We start from the raw sequence: 22688 nt of genomic DNA, 5'->3' as shown, positions 1-22688 counted from the left end.
ATCAAATTAAATAATATACAAAAATACTTTGAAAGCCTTCAGACATTATGCAAATTCTAGCTATAATACTCATTTAGAAATTCACCGTATCTGAGTTGGAAAGAGCCCAAAAGGCAATCTATTTTCAAACAATTCCCACCTCCACACCCCAATCAAACAAACAAAATACCACCTCAAGCCTACAGGATAAAATCCAGCCCCTAAAATGACATTCTTGGTTTTTCATAATACATTTTACTTTTGGATAACTGCAATTGTTGTGAAGTGTTTCCTTATATAAACTAAAATCTGTCTCTCAACAATTTTCTCATTGATCCTCTTTCCTTATCAAACAGAACAAATTGTATCCTATTTTTATGCCATAGTCTTTCAAGTATTCAAGGACAGACATCTTATCCTTTTGCATTCTGTTTTTCTTTAAACTAAACATACACCAATTCCTATAATTGATTTTTGTTGTTGTGCAGTCTTGTGTGGTCAGTCTTGTGTGGGATCCGTCCTAAGCCCACTTTCCCAAATCAACTAATCAGAGACATCTTCAGATACAAGAGAAAGCATTTATTTAGTCCCTGAAGGGAGAGGCCCAGACACACACTTGGGAGTCATCCCAGTTCCCCCCTTGTGCTCCTGAATCTGGCCAGCTTCCTCATTGTCCAGGATTGTCCAGGATTGAAAAGGCAAAAGACCCAAGCCTTTTCATTAGATAGACCAAAAGGAAGTAACCATCCTTGACCAATGTTGTCTGCACTACTTGAAGGTCTGACTTTTAAAGACCACTTGACTCCCTGCATCCCAGGGTTCAAGACTGGGAATAGGGATTATGTGACAGTCTCAATACTAAGAAAACTTCACCCAATCAGTCTCATTCAGTCTCATGTCTGACTCTGTGACTCCATTTGGAGTTTTCTTGGTGAAGATACTGGAGTAGTTGACTATTTCTTGCTCCAACTAATTTTTACAGATGAGAAACTGAGGCAAACAGTTAAATGGCTTGCCTAGCAAGGGTCACATAGCTAGTAAGTGTCTGAGCAAGGATGAACTCAGGAAGATGCGTTTCCCTGACACCAGGCCTTATATTCTATCTTTCTATCCACTGGGCTACTTAGCAAATAAGGATAATTCATTCAGCTAAATGTCTTAGATTCATCCATTTCATTCATCTATTTATTTAGCAAATACTTATTATGTTTTCAGGTTATTACCAATTAGCTTCTTCCTCTCCTTTTCAATTTTAGCATTTTCATGATCATAACTACCAGAAGTAAAATAAGTAGAAAGGTAGACATTTACATTAGCAAATTTAATTGCTTTCTTTGAACTCTATTACAAAATTGGATAATATGATCTTATTGATCAAGAAGACTCCCTATAGAATTTATTCATCAATAATTTTCATTATTTTCTATTAACAAGAGTAATCAATATTATCAATATAATCAATATTAATTTTTGCTGCTCTGTTTTTTTTCTCTATCCTCATATCATTATGAATGTGAAATGTTTGTTGGTTGTCTGATTAATCAAAGTCACATCTTTATCTTTTTTTTTTTGGATTCTCCATAGGCCTAACAAAATTTGGCATATGGTGGAATTCCCTGAACTGGCAGTTTTAACATATCTGTTAACAACTTCATACATGTTTGTGTGTATATATATATATGTATATATATAACATATATATGAAATATGATTATATAATATAAAACATATTTTATATATTATTATATATATCATATAAGCATTTAAGCACATTGATAGAACTTTGATTGCTTTTGTTTTCAGATGGAAAGATATATGATGCTTATGTCATCTATCCCAGAAACTACCAAAAAAGGACTGAGATTGTTAATTCCATGGAATATTTTGTTCACCAGATTCTGCCTGAAGTTCTTGAAAATAAATGTGGATATAGCTTATGTATTTATGGAAGAGACCTTCTGCCTGGAGAAGGTGAGACTTTTAGTATGTTGCAGTAGTTCACTTTAATTATCATGGGTTGTCAAATATAAAAGCTTATTTCATCTTATTCACTCATGATGGATAACTGAGCAAGATAGTCCCTGGAGCTCAGAGCTTATTTCTATCCCACAAGTTCTTCTGTACTTTGTTTCCAAAGCTAAATAAATCATAAAGTTTCAAACTCTATTAGTAATGAAAATTCTGATAGTTAAGCCTCTCTGGAAACTTAACCTTTGATAATACTTGATTATGCATATAATCTTTTCTACTCCTTATTCTTTCTACCACAAATACTAGGAGAGCTATAGAATTTCCTAATGTTATCATGAAAGTTTGAAGTGATGTTTGGAAGTTGGGCATATATATAAAACATATATACCCAACACCCTTATGTATATATATAATCATATATATAGGCATATATATATATAAAATCATATATATAAACTTATATATAAAACTGTTTTTATTATAAGATTGCCAGAAATTAAGCTTTAATAACTTAAAACTGCACTAAGATTTTAGGTACACCCCACATGTGATACTTTTATATTTAGACAGTCTATGAGTTGGGGACATAATTGTTTCTCCTTTAATCAACCAATTAGTCAACTGTGTGCTTGGTATTGTACTAGGTTTTAAAGATACGAAAACAAAAATGAAATAATCCTTGCCCTCAAGGATCTTACATTCTATCAATTCTAGGTCTTAGTAAAGAGTGTCATGAGTTACTGCAGCCATTCTTCTGGTAATGATTTTATTTAAACTTTATAAAGCTTATCTTTGGATGACAGGCATATAATCTATCAATATCTGGCACTAGTAGCTTTATATTATAGGTAGGACCTAATGGACAGCTTGCCCTACAGCATTCAAGAGCCCAAGGTCACTTACTTATCATAAAAAGTTATCCAAATAGGATCTTTCTTTCTTTCTTTCTTTCTTTCTTTCTTCTTTCTTTCTTTCTTTCTTTTCTTTCTTTCTTTCTTTCTTTCTTTCTTTCTTTCTTTCTTTCTTTCTTTCTTTTCTTTCTTTCTTTCTTTCTTTCTTTCTTTCTTTCTTTCTTTCTTTCTTTCTTCCTTCCTTCCTTCCTTCCTTCCTTCCTTCCTTCCTTCCTTCCTTCCTTCCTTCCTTCCTTCCTTCCTTCCTTCCTTCCTTCCTTCCTTCTTTCTTTCTTTCTTTCTTTCTTTCTTTCTTTCTTTCTTTCTTTCTTTCTTTCTTTCTTTCTTTCTTTCTTTCTTTCTTTCTTCTTTCTTTCTTTCTTTCTTTCTTTCTTTCTTTCTTTCTTTCTTTCTTCTTTCTTTCTTCTTTTTACAATAGAGGTTAAGTGTTTTGTCCAGGGTCACATAACTAGTATCTGAGACCAAGTTTCTGAGGCCAAGAACTCCTGACTCCAGTCACATATCTCAAGACCTTCATTAGAATGATCCCATATCTAACTATAATATACATTTTCTCATTAATTATTAACCAGAATTGATTGCTACTCTTTTGGAAGAATCTACTATTCTTCCAAGGGCATATAAACTGTGAGCCATGAGGAGTCTGGCAGTTCAGAGGGTCACTGACCTCTTTTAGTTAACAAATATCCTAGCCCTATTAATAAATTTATTAAATTATCAGAAATTATGTCTCTCAAACTTTTTAAACCACATCAACAAACAGGCATAGGAAGTGAAGAGGTCTTCGTCCTCATCAAGAAGCACAAGAAGTATCATTTCTTTTCTTTGTTTAACAGATGCAGCTAGTGAAATGGTAAAATGTATACAGAAGAGCCGCAGGCAAATTATTATATTGAACCCGCAGGTGGAGCATGGTGAGGAATTTGCCTATGAGCAAGAGATTGCTTTACACTGTGCTCTGATGCAGAATGACTCCAAGGTGATTCTTATTGAAATGGAGACAACTGGTGACACCAAAGATCTGCAGGATTCTCTTAAGCACATTATTAAACAGCAAGGTACCATTCAATGGAAGGGAGACCATGTCACCAACAAACAGTCATTTAATTCCCACTTCTGGAAGCATCTACGTTACCTGATGCCAGCAAGAAGCAAATCTTTAGATCCACTTCACAGTGGCAAATGAATACCAGGACATTAATTGATGGCTTTCCCAACAATTGACTTTTCTTTTGACTAAAAGAAAAAGTTTGCTTTTACATCTATATGTGAATTTATTTTTTTTTTTTAATTTTCAGGGCAAGTTGATATTTGATTTAGATTTAGATTTGATTTTATTTAGAGGATGGGGATGATAGAAAAGAGTAAGTAAAGATATAAAGACAATAAATAAGAACTCTTCTGATAGCTTTAATTCCTCTGTCCTACTTTCTAGTCAGTGCTAATGGCTTAAAAGTTTGCTACTTTCTTTCTGCTTCTGCCTCACTTCTTTTTTTGGTCATACTTTATGGGGCCTCAGTTTCCTCACCCATAAAGTAAGGTGATTAGATCATAGAGATTCTAAGATCCCTTCCAGTTCTCAATGTATGATGGGGATGGTACAATGAAAAGAAGAGACATAGCTTCAAGACTTCCAAGTCAGACTATTTTTGTGGAAAACTGAGAAGTACTTAAAGTTTGTCACTCTTACTTCTCTATCTATCCTTTCTCACTCTCTAAATAATATCCTCACATAAGATGTCTATTCTAATTTAAATCTAAGTTTGGTTTTTGTTTTTGTTTTTTAACTACAAAAGGAAGTGGTTGGACTAGATCTGGGGTTCTTAATTGAGGGTCCATGAATTTTAATGTAATTGATTTTCTTTGGCTTTTGGATCTATTTCAATGGAAGGAGATATTTTTTTTGTAAAGAGTTTTGCAAATTTTAAAGATTTGGATTAAATTCGCATTTAAAACCTTCATTCTAAGAAGGAGTTTTTGGCATTATTCAACAGCCAAAGAAGTCCATAACATATAGAAAAAGTTAAAAACTTTGAACTAGATGATGCTGAATCATCATTAGATGATAGAACATTAGACCTGGAGTCAGGATAGACCTGAATTCAAATCCAGCTTCAGATATTCACTGTGTGACCCTGGGCAAGTCACTTGATGTCCATTTGATTTAATCCACTAGAGAAAAAAATAGCAAATCACTCCAGTATCTTTAAAAAAATAAACAAAAACCTATGAAATCAAAAAGAGTCAGAACTACTGAGCAACATGTCTGTGATGTGTTAGAATTAACATTCTAGGAATCTGTAATTTTAATAGGACTTATTACTGTACTTGTCCAACCTATTCCATAGGGTTTTTGAGGGTCAAATGAAAAACTTCTGTCACTCAGACTTTGTCCATATGGTTTTCAGACTAATGAGAAAGATTTTTTTTTTGATGATGCTCCATCAAGCAGAGTCTTCCACACCCAGATTTTGTCACATCTCATAAGCAGCTAGCTGCCATTTAATAAAGCTATTCCTTTTGCACACATTATCATAGTTTCACTAATCTTATGACTCAGGAGAGGGAAATGTTTAGCAGCCAGTAAGACAATTGCAGGCAATGATGAACTGAAAGCTGGGTACAACAACCTTGTACTGCTTGAGTTCCATAAACTGATTATTGTATATGGCCCATGAATGATGTTATAAATAGCCAAATGGCTCTTGGCAGAAAAAGGTTCCCCAACACTGTATAACTCAATTTCTTTTTTAAATGCAGTTTAAGAAGTGGGGTAGTATGAGAAAATGATAGCTTTTAGAAAGGATCTCCTTTCCTGAAAAAATTAATATTTTCTCATAAGACATTCCTTGTATTAAATCAGTGTCCTTGATTTCATTTTGACATCACCTCAGGGAATAGCCATGAATTTCTCTATGATCTTTAATCTTAATCACAATCTCTCTTTCCTCCCCACTTTCTCCTTTCCTTCCTTCTCCTTTCTTTCTTCTCTTTGTCAATGCTTAATTCATTTCTTCCAGTTTATTTATCCATTTGTATTTTTATAAATTTATGTAATTATGTAAATTTATTTTAGACTTTCACTTATTACAAACATTATTTCCTGATTCTGCTTATTTCACTCTATGTCAGTTCATATAATTCTTATTTAGCCATTCTCTAATTATGGCTAATACTTTGTTTCCAGTTTTTTTTTTCTTCCATATAAATAGTTATTATGAATATTTTTATGTATAGGACCTGTTTTTGACTTCCAGGATATACACCTATTAATAGGAGCTTTGAATCACTCTTAGGAAATTTTACATTTCTTTTTAGCAAAATTCCAAATAGCTTTTCAGAATGGTTGAAACAAGTTTTGCATCTATATTGCTTATTACTATCATTCCTGTCTTCCCATAGCCCTTCCAATATTCATCTTTTGAAATTTGCTGGTTATGAGATGACACCTCAGAAATAAGTTGGAATTTATCTTATTATTAGTGATTTGGTACAAGCTTTGAAATACTTTTTTGCAAATCTTTTGAGAATTATTAATTCATATCATTAGCCAACAAGGAATGACTTTTGGTCATATGTATTTGTGTTAATCTCCTATAACTATTGGATTTTATATTCCTATTAGAAATATTTGATGGGAAGTTTTTGTTCTTGAACTTCTTTTCTTATATTACTTGACTGATTTTGTATATACAAAAGCCTTTCAATTTCGTGTAATGAACATATCTATTTTATTACTTTTTCATGGCAAAGAATTTACCACCTAATCATATTAATGTCATATTACTTCTATCAATTTTCCTCTAATTTTTAAAGTGGTACAATCTTTTATTCTTGGATCAAGTATACCTTTGTAACATATTATGGTATATGGTATAAATAGAGTACTTCTTTGCTGATGCTGGGGCTAGGATTGGGGTTGGGACTACCATGGTAGAGCCTGCACTGGGATTGCCCACTCAGGGCCCACTCTGTTTCCACAAACCTTTTCTGCTGATGTTCTAAGTCATCTTTAATGTCTCTGGGCTGAGAGGTCTAGACACTGCCCATACTGCTACTAATTTAGAGGTCCTTAGACCTGTTCCAGCTGCTGGGGCTGAGGCTGGGATTGGGGACTGGGCCGAGGCTGCCCTGGTTCAACAGGACTACACTCTGGACTGCCACCCTGGAAAAACAGACCTTTTCTGTTGAACTTCTAAGTTGTCTTAGGCTGGAAAATGTTTTATTCTGTCTTTTTTGGGTGTTCCAATGCTCTAAAATTTGTTTGCATTCATTATTTTTAAAAATTTGGAGTGGTTTGGGGAAAAGATTGGGCAAATTTCTGCCTTTTCACCACCATTTTCCAGCTTGTGCTGCTGCTTTTTAACTTTTGATAGCATGGGAAGTTTGTAAAGCAGTTTGACATTACTTGTGATTCAACTGTCAAGTCTCTTTATCATATATTCATAAGTACTAATTGGTCTTGTAATTTTAGTTTGACTTTCATTAAGACATGTTCTTAAGCCTGCACTAAGGGTTAATTTCCAAAATCTTTCAGTGCTCAATAATTGTGATGGAGGTAGTATTCTTCAGGAAAATTTTTATCTCAGTCAGAAACTTAAAAAATTGCGAGAACCTTCTCTACCCCCTTATTGTTTTGATATGATGGTTATGTACTAGATATAGTAATAAAATGCTATCTGGCAGTATGCTTCAAGCTATAATCATTGCCACCACACACGGTTTCTGTTCCAGCTACACAATTCTGTTATTATGGCATGAAAACAGCCATGGACAATATGCAAATGAATGTGTTGTTGTGTTACAATGAAATTTTATTTGATGATGTTAAAAAACATTCTTAACTTCTTGGCTGTACAAAAATAGGCATGAGCTGATTTTGACTGATAATTTGGTGGTCCTTGATCTCACTTGGTAATCTTATCAGCTATCATGAATTCAACTGTCATCTTTATTTTCATTTGAAAAATTTTTTTGAAAAAGTTTTTGACTGTCTTTCCACTGAACTGTGATCACACATCACCAACTATCTCTTGAACATATCAAACTGGTTGTCTCATTGGTTCATCAAATTTAATATATTTAAACAGAACGCATTATCTTTCTGCAGAACTCTTCTGTCCAAACTTTCTTATCCCAGAAGGGCACCCTGAGTGATTGGTGGGTACCTTTAATGCTATCAACTGAAGCCCTAAGCAGCTGTATCTGTCCAATTTTTAATGCTTTTTTATTTTTGTGTGGTATGCAACCTATCAAAAAAAAAATCTCAGAGATCTCTCAAGGTATAAAGAGAAAGGTTTATTAGTTTCTCATGAGAAGCGGGAGTCACTCTCACCATATGAGGGATGAAAGTGAGGTGCCAAACACAGGCAGCAGGGACAATATATATATGTTTCCTGACACAACAATAACACTCCTCCTCCCTCTTCTCCTGCTCATCCTAATTGACTGAGAATGTGACCTTACATACTAAGCTCGAAAGCTACAGCAAATGGGGAAGCAACACATAAATTCAAATTTAAACAAAGACATGCCTTTTACTGACCCTTTCAATGTAGGGCTGGGTAGATAAGGGCTGAGTCAATCTGTTCTATACCTTCCCAAAATTGTTTTATCCACTCATGTCCTATAGCTAGGTTAATTTATAGTTTTCCTTTTGAAGAAATATCAAATTTTTCTCACTCATTTTCAAAATATATACATAGTTTTCAACATTCACCTTTGCAAAATCTTATGTTCCAAATTTTTTTCTCCCTCTTTCCTTCCATCCCTCCCTTAGACAGCAAGTAATCCAATATATGTTAAACATGTGCAATATTTCTATACATATTTCCACAATTATCAAGTTGCACAAGAAAAATCAGATCAAAAAGGAAGAATAATTAAAAAGAGAACAAAAAGCAAGCAAACAACAACACAAAAAGTGAAAAAACTGTATTGCAATCCACACTCAGTCCCCACAGTCCTCTCTCTGGGTGCAGATGTTGTTGTGCCACAGTTCCCTTTTAATAATGTCCCTACCCAGTTTCCCTAATTGTTCCTCTGCCCCAAGATCTCAGGCTATAATCATTTCCTCTTAATGTTTGATGGGATAAAGGTTTTTAACCATTTTTAACATCATTAGAATATCAGGAGCCTCACCAGAACCTTCCTCCTTTATGTCATCTAGGTTCCTCCCCCATTATGTCATCCCCATCCAGGTCTCTCCCCCCATTAGGTCATCCCCATCTCAGATAACTCCCCCATTATGTCATCGTTCTTGTTACCCTATAAAATAATCTTATAGAGGACATTCGCTGCTGGATTCTTGGAGATGATAGTCTCATTCAGCCCTGGGACCAAACCACGGATCCATTTGGTCCCAGTAAATCTCTCTCTCTTTCAAATAAAATATTAAAAACTCTTTAATTTCTATCTTGCCTCAGTTTCTCATGCATTACAATGTCATTCTGCATCACAAGTCCATTGGAACTGACCTGAATCACCTGCTGTTCAAAAGAGCCCTGTCCATCAGAATTGATCAATGTATAATGTTGTTGTTGCTGTATACAATGTTCTCTTGGTTCTACGCACTTCAGTTAGCATCAATTCACATATGTCTCTCCAGACCTTTCAGAAATCATCCTGCTGATCGTTTCTTATAGAACAATAATATTCCAAAACATTCATGTACCATAACTGTATCCCTCCATTTTTAGGGGCCTTTGAATAGTATTCCTTTTTCATTTAATCAACTCATTTCATGTAGCTTTTGCAAAGTAAAAACATTTCCCCTAATAGTGAAGAAGCATAAATGCCCCTATATCATCTTAGTCTTTGAATGGGAATAAGGCTCATAACTTAGTTCAGTTCTTACATCCTATTGATCCCATTAAGTTCTTGTCCAAATGGTGTGTGAATGCCTTGTAGTCCTTACATGGGCCTGGAGTCTCAATGGTCATTTCCAAAGATCTCTCTTTTTGACTCAGGACACCAAGGCTGAGCTGGCTGCAAAATTTAGCCCGTATTTCAATTCCTGGATTCCTATGGCAATTTGCTCTGACCTAGGTTAGAGGCTCTATACAACTATGAAAAATGGATGAGCATTTTGGGTTTCCACAGTTATGAAAATTAATTTGGAGAAATGAAACAAATTAGAAAAGTGAAACCCACAAAGAATCAAGGTGGAGTTTATCTTCCCCCAAAAGAATGTAAGCTGTTTGGGGGCAGGGACTGACTTTTGCAATCAGGGTGGTGACCTGAGTTTTGAAAAGAATCTTTTGTTCCTTCCCCTTCTAGAATTGAAGCTCCTAGGCACTGGCTATATAATGAGGGGTAGATTCTTGTTGTATAACTTCTCTAAAATCCAATTAAAGGGGAATCAGGGGAGGGACTTGTGCTTCAGGGATGGGAAATAAAATGATGCCTTTGGAGTTTCTAAAGTGTGTCTATTCATGATAGCCACCCATTCTTGCAAGAATATAAAATAAATCTTTTCTGCATTCATCAGTGAGTCAGTGGAGTTCTTGCTAAGATGTTTGTTTCTTACATCACCCAAAAAGAAAAAAAAAAGTAAAGGTGTGTTTGGAAGGCAGCATGTAGAATTATGACCAAAAACATGCTTCTGAAAACCAGTTTAGTCTGAACCAAAGCCAGAAACCCAATCTCATCCTGAAAGAAGGGCTCTTTCCACAAATCCTGCAGCAATGTCTTTAAGAGTCTGCCCCACTTCTCTAGGTTAAGCGTCTTCCTCTGCTCTCTTCCAGCTCACTTTCACAATTAAGTTTTTCAATAAAAATGCTACGTTTCCTTTTAAAACAAAAACAAAACAAACAACGAAACCAAACCAAGATTAAAAAAAAAAATCGGTGCTTAAGAATCTCTTAAAGGAGTGAAGATGTTGAGCAGAAAGAGATTCTTAAACGCCACCCTCGCTCATCCATTCTTTGGGAGTAAAGGTGGGGGGAGGTGGGGACACTCGTAAAGCAAATGCAGAAGATCCTGGGGCATACCACACCTCCCAGAAGGGCGGTGACTACCTACTGGGGAAGCCGTCTGGGTTAGGGCGACTTTTTTAGACTGGAGCCGCGTTATCTGCAAACGGGGGCAGGAAATTTGATAGCCTAGGACTGTGGGCAGAGCGGTCTAGTTAGAGATGCTCATTTGTGCCTAGGCAAAGAGAAATAGAGAGAAAGAGAAGGCTAGATCCAGTGCGCAGCACAGTCCATCTCCTCCCAGCTCAGGAGCAAGGTCTTTCTCACCTCTCAGTCTGATGTTCCATCTTTGGGGATTACTTTTTTATTCCCTGGGGTTCCGAACTTGCAGCCCAACCAAACTTTTCACTGTGGTGTTCAGTGAAAGGTGATCGACTTCTTTCTTTCCTTCTTTTTTCCTGTTTTGCCTAAATCTTTTATCAGTCTCCCCTCTCCCCTGGGTCATACAGTTTCAAATCACTTTTTCAACTTTTTTTCACTTCCAAATCTTTCCTCCTTGCTAAAGCATCTGCGGTCATCTCCTCACACTCCACCCTCCCCGCCTTCCCATCCCTAACTTCAGCCTTTCCAGACACATGATTTAAGGTAAGAAAAAGATTACTATTATTTTACCACCATTCCCTTTGGGGGGGGGGGGGGAGGGTGTGAGACTGATTTGTAATGCAACTTTGGGCCGGGAACCTGGTGGGTACTCTGCACTTGAAAAACAAAGGCTCACGGGGAAAATGACATTCTACCTGCTCATTCTATTCACCAAGGAATTAGGCATTTCTTCAAAGAACTTGGTTACCAGATGGGAAATCTCTCCTTGTCTCCCATTGTCTTTCTCCCTCCCAAGTAAAATTCCTTGATGTGGGGCAATGTACATTGAGATTACATTCCTTCAGTTGCATTTGGTAAATAGATTATTGGATAGAACCAGGATCTGTTGGAATTCAGACCCAGGAAAGTTATTAGTTGTGGAATCCCTCAGGAAGTACATCACAGTATTGAACTGTATAGGGACGGGGGAGAAGGGGATAGAGATTAGTGTCCAAATCTTAAGGCAATTGTGTGACTATTACTTTAACTATTGTGAGTCTAGGTTTTCTCATCACTAAAATGAAATTAAAATTTTAATTTGGAAGGGTCTCTCTTTCTCTTTTATTTATTCCAACTGTAAATAGGTTGGTTTTATGGTTGTATGGAAAATGCTTTTAAACCTTTAGGTGTCCTCTGGATGTGCTTTATTATTATTAACATTGCCTTGCTTTTGGTGAGAGATTCAGGTGACTTCAGTCCTCTTCCCTTGTCACTTCAGTTATCTTTTGCTTCTCCTCTTTGATCCTCCCCAAATTCTAATCCTCCCAGCTTGGGGGACAAAGGTGAATCCAGAGTGAAAACCAAAAGCAAATATGTATGCTTTCAATTGCTATTGGTTTGCTGAAATGAAAAGAGAAAATATTTGATACTGGTGTTGATGAGGAAATAAATATGATAGGATCCCACAGGATCTCAGGTACATGGCTTGTTTTTGTTAGTAGTTTTTTAGTCACAGAACATATTTTAAAAGTTTAATATGTGTAGATATGTTCCTGTGACATTAAATCATTTAAGAGACTGAATGTTTTCACTTTTCAGTTAAAGACAGGAATCTGAGAATATACATGCCCTTCTCTGTTAAATATGGTAGAATCTTTCTTTTCCCTCTTCAAGCCTTTACTACTAGAGATTGTAGGAGTATGATACTGATGGGGTTCTAGTGGCAGTCAGAGAGTTGTGGAAATCCCCTTTTGATGGGCACAGGTCCTTTGTGAAAGAATTCATGAACCTGAAGAGTTTTAAATGGCAAAAATGGAAGTTTATTATTGGATGAGAAGTCAGCTTTGCTAGAAAAACTGACTTCTTAAATGGCAAGGTCCTATTAGGGAAATGTAAGCTGGCACTGAGAAGAGAATGTCTTCTTAGCAGACAGGAGTCCTGGTAGCTATACTAAAGAGGCAAAGCATGCTATTTGGACATTCTGCAAAGAAATTCTGCAATGTTTAGAAATATTCTTTATAGAAAATCTGAGGCTCAGGTTTCAGGTTGAAAAGAAAGCCAAAGTCCCCAGGCCTAGATCTCCAATTGAATGGAAATCACTTTTTGAAGGCTTCTGGAATTTGGAATTTCCTGAAAAGGGTCTTTATCAATGGGATGATGAGCCTTAAAAAAAGCCTAGCCAGAAAGTTATGCTCTCATAGATTCTCTGGAATCTGGTAGGGAGTGGGCTCCTGGAATCAAAATCAGAATTTCAGAGTGTTAATTTTACAGAACAAAAGGGAACACAGTTGCAAACTCCTATTCTGAGATAAGAGGAACTAGATTTAAATTCTATCTCAGATATATACTACAGAAGTGACCTGGGCAACCATTTCCTCCTCTCTAATATGATGGAGTTGAATTCAGTGGTTTCTGAGGTTTCTAAATGAATTGATTCTATGATCTCTTGTAACTCTAGTAGGGTTGATTAGCATATAATATCTAGTTTACCCAAAAGAACAATTTCAACAATCTATGGAATTTTCTAAGTTGACTTGGAAAAAAAAAAAAGAACTTGGTTATACAATCAAAGAATAGAGAAATTCATTTTATTTTTTATATTTAATTTTTTAATTAATAAAAATTGATTTTCTCTTTCCTATCTTCTACTTTCCTATTGCAAGGGAAAAAAAGAAAAACAAAGTCATTGTAACAAATATGATAGCCAAGAAAAACAAATTCTGCATTGACTATGTCCAAAAATCATGTCTTATTCTGAACCGTGATAACATCATATGCTTGCTTCATCATTGGTTTATTGGTCCTCTGCCTTTATTATTGGCCATTGTATGAAAGAGTTCTTAAATCTTTCAAAGCTGTTTGTATTTATATTGTTATTGTTACTTTGGCAATTATTCTTTGGGTCTTCCCATATTTCCCCAACACCATTCTTTTCAACATTTCTAACATCTGGAATTCATTTTAAAAGAAGCAATAAAAGTATTTTGAAGTTGCATTGTAGTCTAATTTGGTACACAAAGAACAGTTTGTATACATGAAAATCTTTTTCTCTTAGCAGGCTTATTTTGAAAGTAAGAATTAACTCATTGTAACTGCTGAATAATTTCCAAATACCTTTATCTTACAGCATCTTATAAAAACATAAAAGAAGCAGTGGCCTTTAAAAAATTGTGACAGATGTTTTCAGAAGAGCATCATAAAGGAAATTCTTCTGTGTGATAAATCTGAGATGAGTTCAAAATAAGATGTTTGAAAAGCATATGTGAGTAGGGGGAAAGCCCTAAAACATATTGCAGCTAGATGTTGAACTGAACCACAGTTTGCTTTTTGAAAAATTTAAAAATGAACCTAAAAGGCCACAGTTGGTACTTTCCATACGTATTTATAAATTGCTAAAAGCTTTTATGTTATAGCATATGTCAATTTTCTTTAATTCTGTTTTATTGTTTGTGGAATAATTCATATGCTTAAATGTAATATGTTTGTGAGCTAGGTTAAAATTAGTGCACGAACTGTTAGAACAATCATTTTGGCTTTTAAAATTCTCTACAACTTGGCCTCTTCCTACATTTTTCAGTATTGCTACTTTTTTTTGTCCTAGCTGCACTGTTATCCAGAGACACTGTTATTTCTCACAGAGGGTACTCAATCTCCTGACTAGTAGTCTTTTCTGTGATTGGTATTCTCTCTTCATACTGATGAGGTTAGTGCAGTCAGAGTTGTTAAAATTCCCTTACGGTCGGCACACAGATTCTTCATGAAAGAATTCATGAAACCAGAATTAGTAATTGGCAAAAATGAAAGTTTATTGTTGAACAGGAAGCCAGTTCTGCTAAGAGACTGACTTCTTTCGTGGCAAAGTCCTATTAGGGAAATGGAGGCTGACACTGAAAAGAGAATGCCTTTTCAGCAGGCAGGGTCTTAGCAAGCTGCTCTGGACCTTCTACAGAGAAATGAGTTAAGGAAACCTGTTATATGGGTAGCTCTTGGTGGGAAGCTGGGATAGCCTGAGCTGATCAGACCAGGATTTCTCAATTGAATGAGAAGTTAGAATTTCAAAAAGATAAACGGGAGTTGGTTTGCCCTTGAATAGTGTTGCTTCTCTCATCATGGGAGGATGGACCCTCTCTCTAGACTCTTTGGAGCCTGGGAGATCCTGATTTCTCAGATCAAAAAGGAGACACAATTTCAGAGTGATAATTTTAAAAAGAACATTTTCAGTAAAGGGAACAGTTTTCCTCCCCCTTCAATACCTCCATCTCTTGGCTTCCTTCAAAACTAAATTTCAACCCCAACTTCTGCCAGAAATCTTTTAGGGACACTTAGATGGTACAATGGTTAGAGTGCTGGGTCTGGAGTTAGGAAGATCTGAGTCCCAGTCTGCCCTCAGACATTTACTAGCAATTGATTCTAGGCAAGTCACTTTATCTCTCTGTCTCAGTTTCCTCATCTGTCAAATGGGGATAATATTAGCACTTAGCTCCCAGAGTTGTTATAGGAATCAAATGAGATAATAAATGTAAAGCATTTAGCTTAGGTGTCCAGCATATAGTGAGCACTATAAATATTAGTTATTATCCTGCTGTTACCTCTCTGCCCACATATCCCATGCTAGGGCCTTTCCTTTGAAAATTTCTCTCATTTACACAATATATATACATGTACACATGTATACACATATACTCTGATGCAATTCCAAGCATAGCAAGTATTGGAGTGTCATTCTTGCATAGAGTAAGCCTAAAAAAAACGGAAGAGGGTGGTGATGGTGAAGTAATAGTAATGAAATAGTAATTTCCCTTCTAAAGGATTATTATTGCACTTCTATACTTTGCTTAAAAGTATATTGCCCAAATTGTCCACTATAGATGTAAAATATCTTTCAAGGGTAAACAGGTGCAAAGCTAAGTTAAATAAGCATTTTGCTGACCGCTTATTGTGTTTAGGACAATTTAGTGTTGTGACCAGAAGAACTTCAAAATTTAGCATACTGGTAATGAGTCAAAAGGGGCAGCTAGGTAGCACCATGGGTAGAAAGATTTGCCTAGAATTAGAAAGACTTATCTTCCTGAGTTCAAAGCTCTCTTCAGACATTTCCTAGTTGTGTGACATTGGGCAAAAGCATTTAAGGAATGGCAGATCACTCTTCTTTGCCAAGAAAACCCCAATGGGGTCACAAAGAAATAGACACAACTAAACAACGCAGAGTCAACATATTTTTTTTGATGTGTCCTCAGGGTAAGGATGATAGGATGATATATGTCTGAGCACATTAGTTGAGTCACTTTTATTTTGCCTTTGTAGAAAAATCTTGAACCTCCGAAATGTCATTGAGAGTCCTGGTCATGTTATTTTTGGCATTTGTGGTACAAAGCATGCCAGGTAAGTGCTTGTTTTATTATGTATGTATTTAATGAACTACCTCCATGGAGATTATAACTCATTTTTAAGTTTTTCTTTATTCTGCATCTTGGATAATTTAAGCATTTACTTTCCTATTTAAGCATCTTTGCAGAATCATTGAATAAAAAGACTTTTACATGCAGGTCAATTGATGATAACATTAAGATGTGATTTCGGGTCATTGTGGTCATGTTTTTATTAGAATGAATATTAGAATATCCCTTTTATTGGATATGAATGTTTATGAGCATTGTTTTCCTTGGTTAGGTAATGCCTTAATGCTTTGATGGCAGGCATTCCTTAACCACAAAGAAGCAATTTATTACTTAGTTTATTTTAATTTAGTTTATTTTTTCTTAGTTTATTGTAATTTAGTATTAATTACTCAGTTTTTATTTTTTCCATTTTTCTCTGTAACTCTTTTTTGATGAATACTTTTCCAGTCTTACAAAGCTAGGATCTAGGAAGCTAGTCAAAAACCCTTGAATAAATAGGACAGATGAGGTTACAGGAGACATAGAATGATCTTTTGAAAACCTTAGACTGAGATATTGAGGTCTGAATCAGGAGGAGAACAGTAGAGATTTTTACTCTTTTTGGTAATAGGTTAAGATCAATTTTCAAAGCAAAGATAGGAATATTGTAGTACTAATCTGAGAGAATTTGCAGTTTCAGTTGAGGCAAGGGTGTACAGGATGAAGCAAAAAGACAGTACAATATTAATTTTAAAGTTGCACAAGACTTTTGGAATACCCTGTATTTTCAGTGTTGGGGGGAGCCTTTGTTTTTTAATTCCAGCTGGTAAAAGGTTGTATTCTAGGGGTGAAAAATGGCATTCATAGAAAGGACAGGTGACAACAGTTAAAGGGTGTGATTAGAATACATAAAGAATATATTTTCATATGATTAAGTCTTGATTATCATTGAGAATAGATAGAAGTCATGGAATGGTTTATTTAGAAGGATAATTCATACATATGTTCAGTTACACAAATCTCTACACTTTCTAATACACATATGCACACACACATACAATCACACGCTCACACAGATATATAATCACTTTCTCTGTGCCTGGTTTAGGATTATAGTGGCTAGGGAAAACGTTTAGTAACCAGGTCTTCCCTTGTCCTACTCTAACAGCAAAATAAAGTGAGAGAATGCTCTTCTGCAGTACTTAGATTCTTCCCTTTTCCAAAGGTAGCAGGAGTTCCTGTCCATCTTTGTTTCAATCCTCACTCAGCCATTTACGACTATTGTCATAAATTTAATCTTCTTACCCGTTTCCTTATCTACAAAAAAAAAAAAAAAAAAAGGATTGCATTAAAGGAGTCCATAATTTTATGATTTTATATAATAAACCTGTCTGGTTCTATGTTGCCTTTTGGGGATTTATTTTCAAGGTTGTTCTTGATGCTTATTAGAATATTTGGGGAGAAGAGGACAGAAGAACTTCGAATTTATGAAAAGCCAATAGTCTCTGGAGTATCTCTGCACACATCTAGAAATATCCCTTTCTTCTAAAATTACTTTGTTTATCTAATGTAATTTTTCTACTACCTATTTGTTTTTATTTTTTGTTGTAAGATGCTGTTTTACTTTTTAAACCATATTTCCCCTTTAACTCTACTTTTCTTGCAAAGATTTGTGTACTTTCCGGGGTTATATCACTGCACTTGAAGGTGAACCTTATCACTTGAGATGCTGCCTTTCTACTGATCATTATCAAAGAAACCATATTGTCAGGTGGTCAAAACGCTATGGACCACATAGAACAGTGGCTGTGAACTCAAGTGACAGAATCATTTTTAACGATGATGCTATAGAATTTTGGCCAATTAAAATGACTGATAAAGGAACGTACTCTTGTGCAGTAGGGTAAGTATTTTTATTCTTTTATATAGATTAATATGAATTTAAATTTATTAGTGAATATTAAGTATATATGAAAATGCTGGAAAAACTGTAGAAGAATATTCAGTGTGACTCAACAAACATTTATTGATTTCCTACTATGGCTTCACAAAATTTGAACTTAAAGACATTTCAGTCTTTTTTCGGAAATTTATTTACAACTATAAAAGACCTTAGGGGTTATGTAGTTCAATATCTGCATTTTACAGATGAGAAAATTGAGACGTAAGAAAATGAAATAACATCAAAGTTACAAAAACTAGATAAATTAAAATTTAATTCAGTTTAATTTCGACTTCTGACTCCAAATCCAGAGCTATTTCCATTTCATTATGTTGCCTATCATATAATATAATCCCTACCTAAATAAAAAACTCTTTTATAATATATCCAAATGGTCCTCTAACTTCTGCTTTATTTGACTACTTTTCTACAAAGATTATGATTTTTCCTTATTAAGGACAGTGAATGAGGAGAAAAAAAAACATTTGAAAAGTAGAATAAGGTATATACACATGACTTACAAAATCAGAATTCAAATTCCAGTGTTCTGATTCTAAGCTTAGTATTCTTTATGGTATTTCATGATGCTTATGACCCATCAATCCCAAGGGACAATATGGTTATTCTTTTAAAAATCCTCAAAAATTAGAGTCTTATTTCACACCCTGAATCATTCATTCTCCCAATCCCAATTATCATGGTTTTCAGAAGTAACTCACTTTTTATATATTATCTATTGTTAAGTGAATTTCTTTCTTTCTCCTATCATAAACCTATGATTCAAAAAACACTATTTTTCCTCCTCCTACTCCATCCTATCCAGCTCTACCTTAAACCTCTTCTTCACCTCTTATTACTTCTATGCCATCCTCTTTCATTGTACTCTCTGGAATTCTCATTCTATCATTAATAAACATCTTTTTATCCCAGATTTCTTCCTCTCACACTCTTTTCCAGCATTTTGCAATTAGAAAAGCTTAATGCCCTCAGAACACATTGCTTACCTGGCTGTTATTTTTATTATCCAGTGATTTTTTTTTTTTTTTTCATGCATTGGTCAGGACAATGGATAAAGTCTTTGTTTCTCAGAGCCACTTCCATTTTACCCTTTTTCTTTCATTTCTCAGCAAGTTCTCCTTTTAGATTCATTCCTTCTATAACATCACTCTGCATATCCTGTTGGAAGTCATCTATCAAATTTTAAATCATCTTTTCCCTAGCACAAGGAAATCAGGACATAGTTCACAATCTTCCTTTCTACCCTAAATCCTACTCTCACACTTGGGGATTTCATTAATTCATCAACCTCTTTAACCCCTGTGACTTATACTCAGCTATTCATTAAACAGAATCATACTTTAGACTCCCATATTAACTACACTTGTGCTAATTCCGTGATCTTAATTTCTGAAACTCTCTTCTCTGAAAAGTTCCTAATCTTCCAACACTTCTTCTACCTCACTTTTTCAATATAAAGATGAAATAAAAATTTCAGTTATTCTTGGGTTTATATATATATTTTTACTATTGAGTTATCCATACTTATCATTGTATTCACAGATTTATTGAAGTCATTATTGTGTCAGCCAACCAAAAAAAAAAAAAATGCATACTAAACCAAATGATTGTATCTGTCTTCTAATTATACTATCATTAACACATATGAAATTTCTTCATCACCTAAAATTCAGGTTAAATATATTTATCTTGCTTAATTGGGAACAAGTCTTGGTGACCTAAAATAAAAGTTTAATGTGATATGTATTAGGAAATTATTCCCAGGGATTTATGGTGACTGATTATCATTATTAGGAATTCTGATTCAGCTGTCTTCAATGTACATAGATTTATGTTCCATCTAAACAAACAAAAAAATTATTGTAGTTTCATAGTGATATTGACATGGAATAAATTCATTTCTGTATCAGGGGAGGGTTAATTTCATGGGTGTGATGCTGTGATAGATAGAGGGGTGGGTGTGTTTGCTTGTGTTAGTTTTGCCTTCCTTCTTTCGTCAGGTATGTTAATATCTGTGGCATTACTTATGTTCCTCCCAATCTTCCTCCAGGCACTTCCTTCAAAATAATCTAGTTCACAGTCTTCCCTCAAAAAATAAAACATGACAGAACCACACAAAAAAAGCCATTTCTCCTCTCTTCTTTCCCCCCACATCCTCCATGGCCTTAGTTTGCATCGCACACATTTCTTTCCAGCATAAAATGTAATCTCCTGGAAGACAAGGACTGTTTTATATTTCTATTTTTGAATCTCAGACTTGATATGCTTGAATCTTTCACTCTTCTCTGACTCTGTTGCTCATTTTTTACAAGGGTACTTTTCCACTTTTCCCCACCTTCTCAGCTCTCTTTTGTGTGTTGTCTTCTTCCATTAGAATGAAAACTTGTTCTGTCTTTCTCATTTGTATTTGTATTTCCAGTGTTTGACACAATATCTGGCACATAATAAATGCTTAATACAATAAATGCTTGTTAACTTGAATTCCCAGTACCCAGTATACAGTAGGTATTTTAACAAGTACTTGTTGAGTTGACTGGAATGTAACAAATTATAAAGAGAAAGTGTTCATAGTTTTTACTCTACAGCGAGGTTCAAATAATCCAATTCTTAACTATAAGAGAAGCAAGAAGGTAGAGAGTCCTTCTAAGAAATGGGTTATCTGGAATCCAGCAGTAGAATGAGAACTGGGATCCCTTTCTTAACATCAGTGCTGTAGGCCCCATTTCTTTTCTTTCTTTCTTTCTTTTTTTTTTTTTTTAATTATTATAGCTTTTTATTTACAAGATATATGCATGGGTAATTTTTCAGCATTGACATTTGCAAAACCTTTTGTTCCAACTTTTCCCCTTTTTCTCCTCACCCCTTCCCCCAGATGGCAGGTTGACTAATACATGTTAAATATGTTAAAATATAAGATAAATACATATCTGTATACTTGTCCATACAGTTATTTTGCTGTACAAAAAGAATCAGACTTTGAAATAGTGTACAATTAGTCTATGAAGGAAATCCAAAATGCAGGCAGACAAAATTGAGGGATTGGGGAATTCTATGTAGTGGTTCATAGTCATTTCCCAGAGTTCTTTCAATGGGTGTAGCTGGTTCAGTTCATTACTGCTCTATTGGAACCGATTTGGTTCATCTCATTGTTGAAGATGGCCACGTGCATCAGAATTGATCATCATAGAGTATTGTTATTGAAGTATACAATGATCTCCTGGTCCTGCTCATTTCACTCAGCATCAGTTCATGTAAGTCTCTCCAGGCCTTTCTGAAATCATCTTGCTGGTCATTTCTTACAGAACAATGATATTCCATGATATTCATATACCACAATTTATTTTCCCAGTTTATTATTTCCCTTCTAATCTTGTCTGCATTAGTTTTGTTTGTATAAAAACTTTTCAATTTGATATAATCAAGATTTTCTATTTTGTGATCAATAATGATCTCTAGTTCCTCTTTGCTCATCAATTCCTTCCTCTTCCACAGGTCTGAGAGGTAAACTATCCTATGTTCTTCTTATTTATTTATAATCTCATTCTTTATGCCTAGATCATGAACCCATTTTGACCTTACCGTGGTGTTAAGTGTGAGTCAATGCCTAGTTTCTGCCACAACAGTTTCCAATTTCCCCAGCAATTTTTGTCAAACAGTGAGTTCTTATCCCAAAAGCTGGGGTCTTTGGCTTTGTCAAACACTAGATTATTAAAGTTATTGACTGTTTTATCCTTTGAACATAACCTATTCCACTGATCAACTAGTCTATTTCTTAGCCAAAACCAAATAGTTTTGGTAACCACTGCTTTGTAATATAATTTTAGATCTGGTACAGTTAGCCACCTTCATTTGTTTTTTTTTTTGTTGTTTTTTTTTTTTTCATTAATTCCCTTGAAATTCTTGATCTTTTATTTTTCCATATGAACTTTGTTGTTATTTTTTCTAGGTCATTAAAATAGTTTTTTGGGAGTCTGATTGGTATAGCACTAAATAAATAGATTAGTTTAGGTAGTATTGTCATCTCCAATCGCCCTATCTATATATTGACCTATCCAAGAGCACTTGATATTTTTCCAATTGGTTAAATCTGACTTGATTTGTGTTTTGTAGGTTTTGCTCATATAGTTCCTGGGTTTTGGAAGATAGATTCCCAAATATTTTATACTATCGACAGTTATTTTAAATGGAATTTCTCTTTGTATCTCTTGTTGTTGGATTTTGTTAGTGATGTATAAAAATGCTGATGATTTGTGTGGATTTATTTTGTATCCTGCAACTTTGCTAAAGTTGTGGATTATTTCTTTTTCTTTCTTTTTATTAATTTTATAATTATAACATTTTTTTGACAGTACATATGCATAGGTAATTTTTTTTTTTTTACATTATCCCTTGTACTCCCTTCTGTTCTGAATTTTTCCCCTCCTTCCCTCTACCTCCTCCCCTAGATGGCAGGCATTCCCATACATATTAAGTATCTTATAGTATATTCTTGGTA

General features: G+C 34.8%; 2 protein-coding genes across 8 annotated transcripts in view; both read left to right on the top strand.

The window, feature by feature from the left end:
• Positions 1–7546, top strand: part of IL1RL1 (interleukin 1 receptor like 1) — a 40343-nt gene extending 32797 nt beyond the window's left edge. For all 4 annotated transcript variants that reach the window (XM_074299730.1, XM_074299729.1, XM_074299728.1 and 1 more), the window contains 2 exons: positions 1783–1950; positions 3698–7546. In XM_074299730.1, the coding sequence (XP_074155831.1) occupies positions 1783–1950; positions 3698–4047 (518 nt within the window). In that variant the 3' untranslated portion in view covers positions 4048–7546. The remainder of the gene's footprint in view (positions 1–1782; positions 1951–3697) is intronic.
• Positions 7547–10875: 3329 nt separating this feature from the next.
• IL18R1 (interleukin 18 receptor 1) overlaps positions 10876–22688 on the top strand; it is a 48490-nt gene continuing 36677 nt past the window's right edge. The window contains exons 1-4 of one of the 4 annotated variants that reach the window (XM_074299723.1): positions 10877–11090; positions 11340–11419; positions 16160–16237; positions 17902–18136. In XM_074299723.1, coding sequence (XP_074155824.1) covers positions 16180–16237; positions 17902–18136 — 293 coding nt within the window. In that variant the 5' untranslated portion in view covers positions 10877–11090; positions 11340–11419; positions 16160–16179. Of the gene's footprint in view, positions 11420–16159; positions 16238–17901; positions 18137–22688 lie in introns of all 4 variants that reach the window. The other 3 variants (XM_074299725.1, XM_074299722.1, XM_074299726.1) reach the window with 3 other exon arrangements.

Source organism: Sminthopsis crassicaudata, chromosome 3, assembly GCF_048593235.1.
Source record: "Sminthopsis crassicaudata isolate SCR6 chromosome 3, ASM4859323v1, whole genome shotgun sequence".
In the NCBI taxonomy this organism is placed as follows: domain Eukaryota; kingdom Metazoa; phylum Chordata; class Mammalia; order Dasyuromorphia; family Dasyuridae; genus Sminthopsis; species Sminthopsis crassicaudata.
The sequence above is the reverse complement of the archived record's forward strand: the minus strand, read 5'-3'. Positions and strand labels throughout refer to the sequence as shown.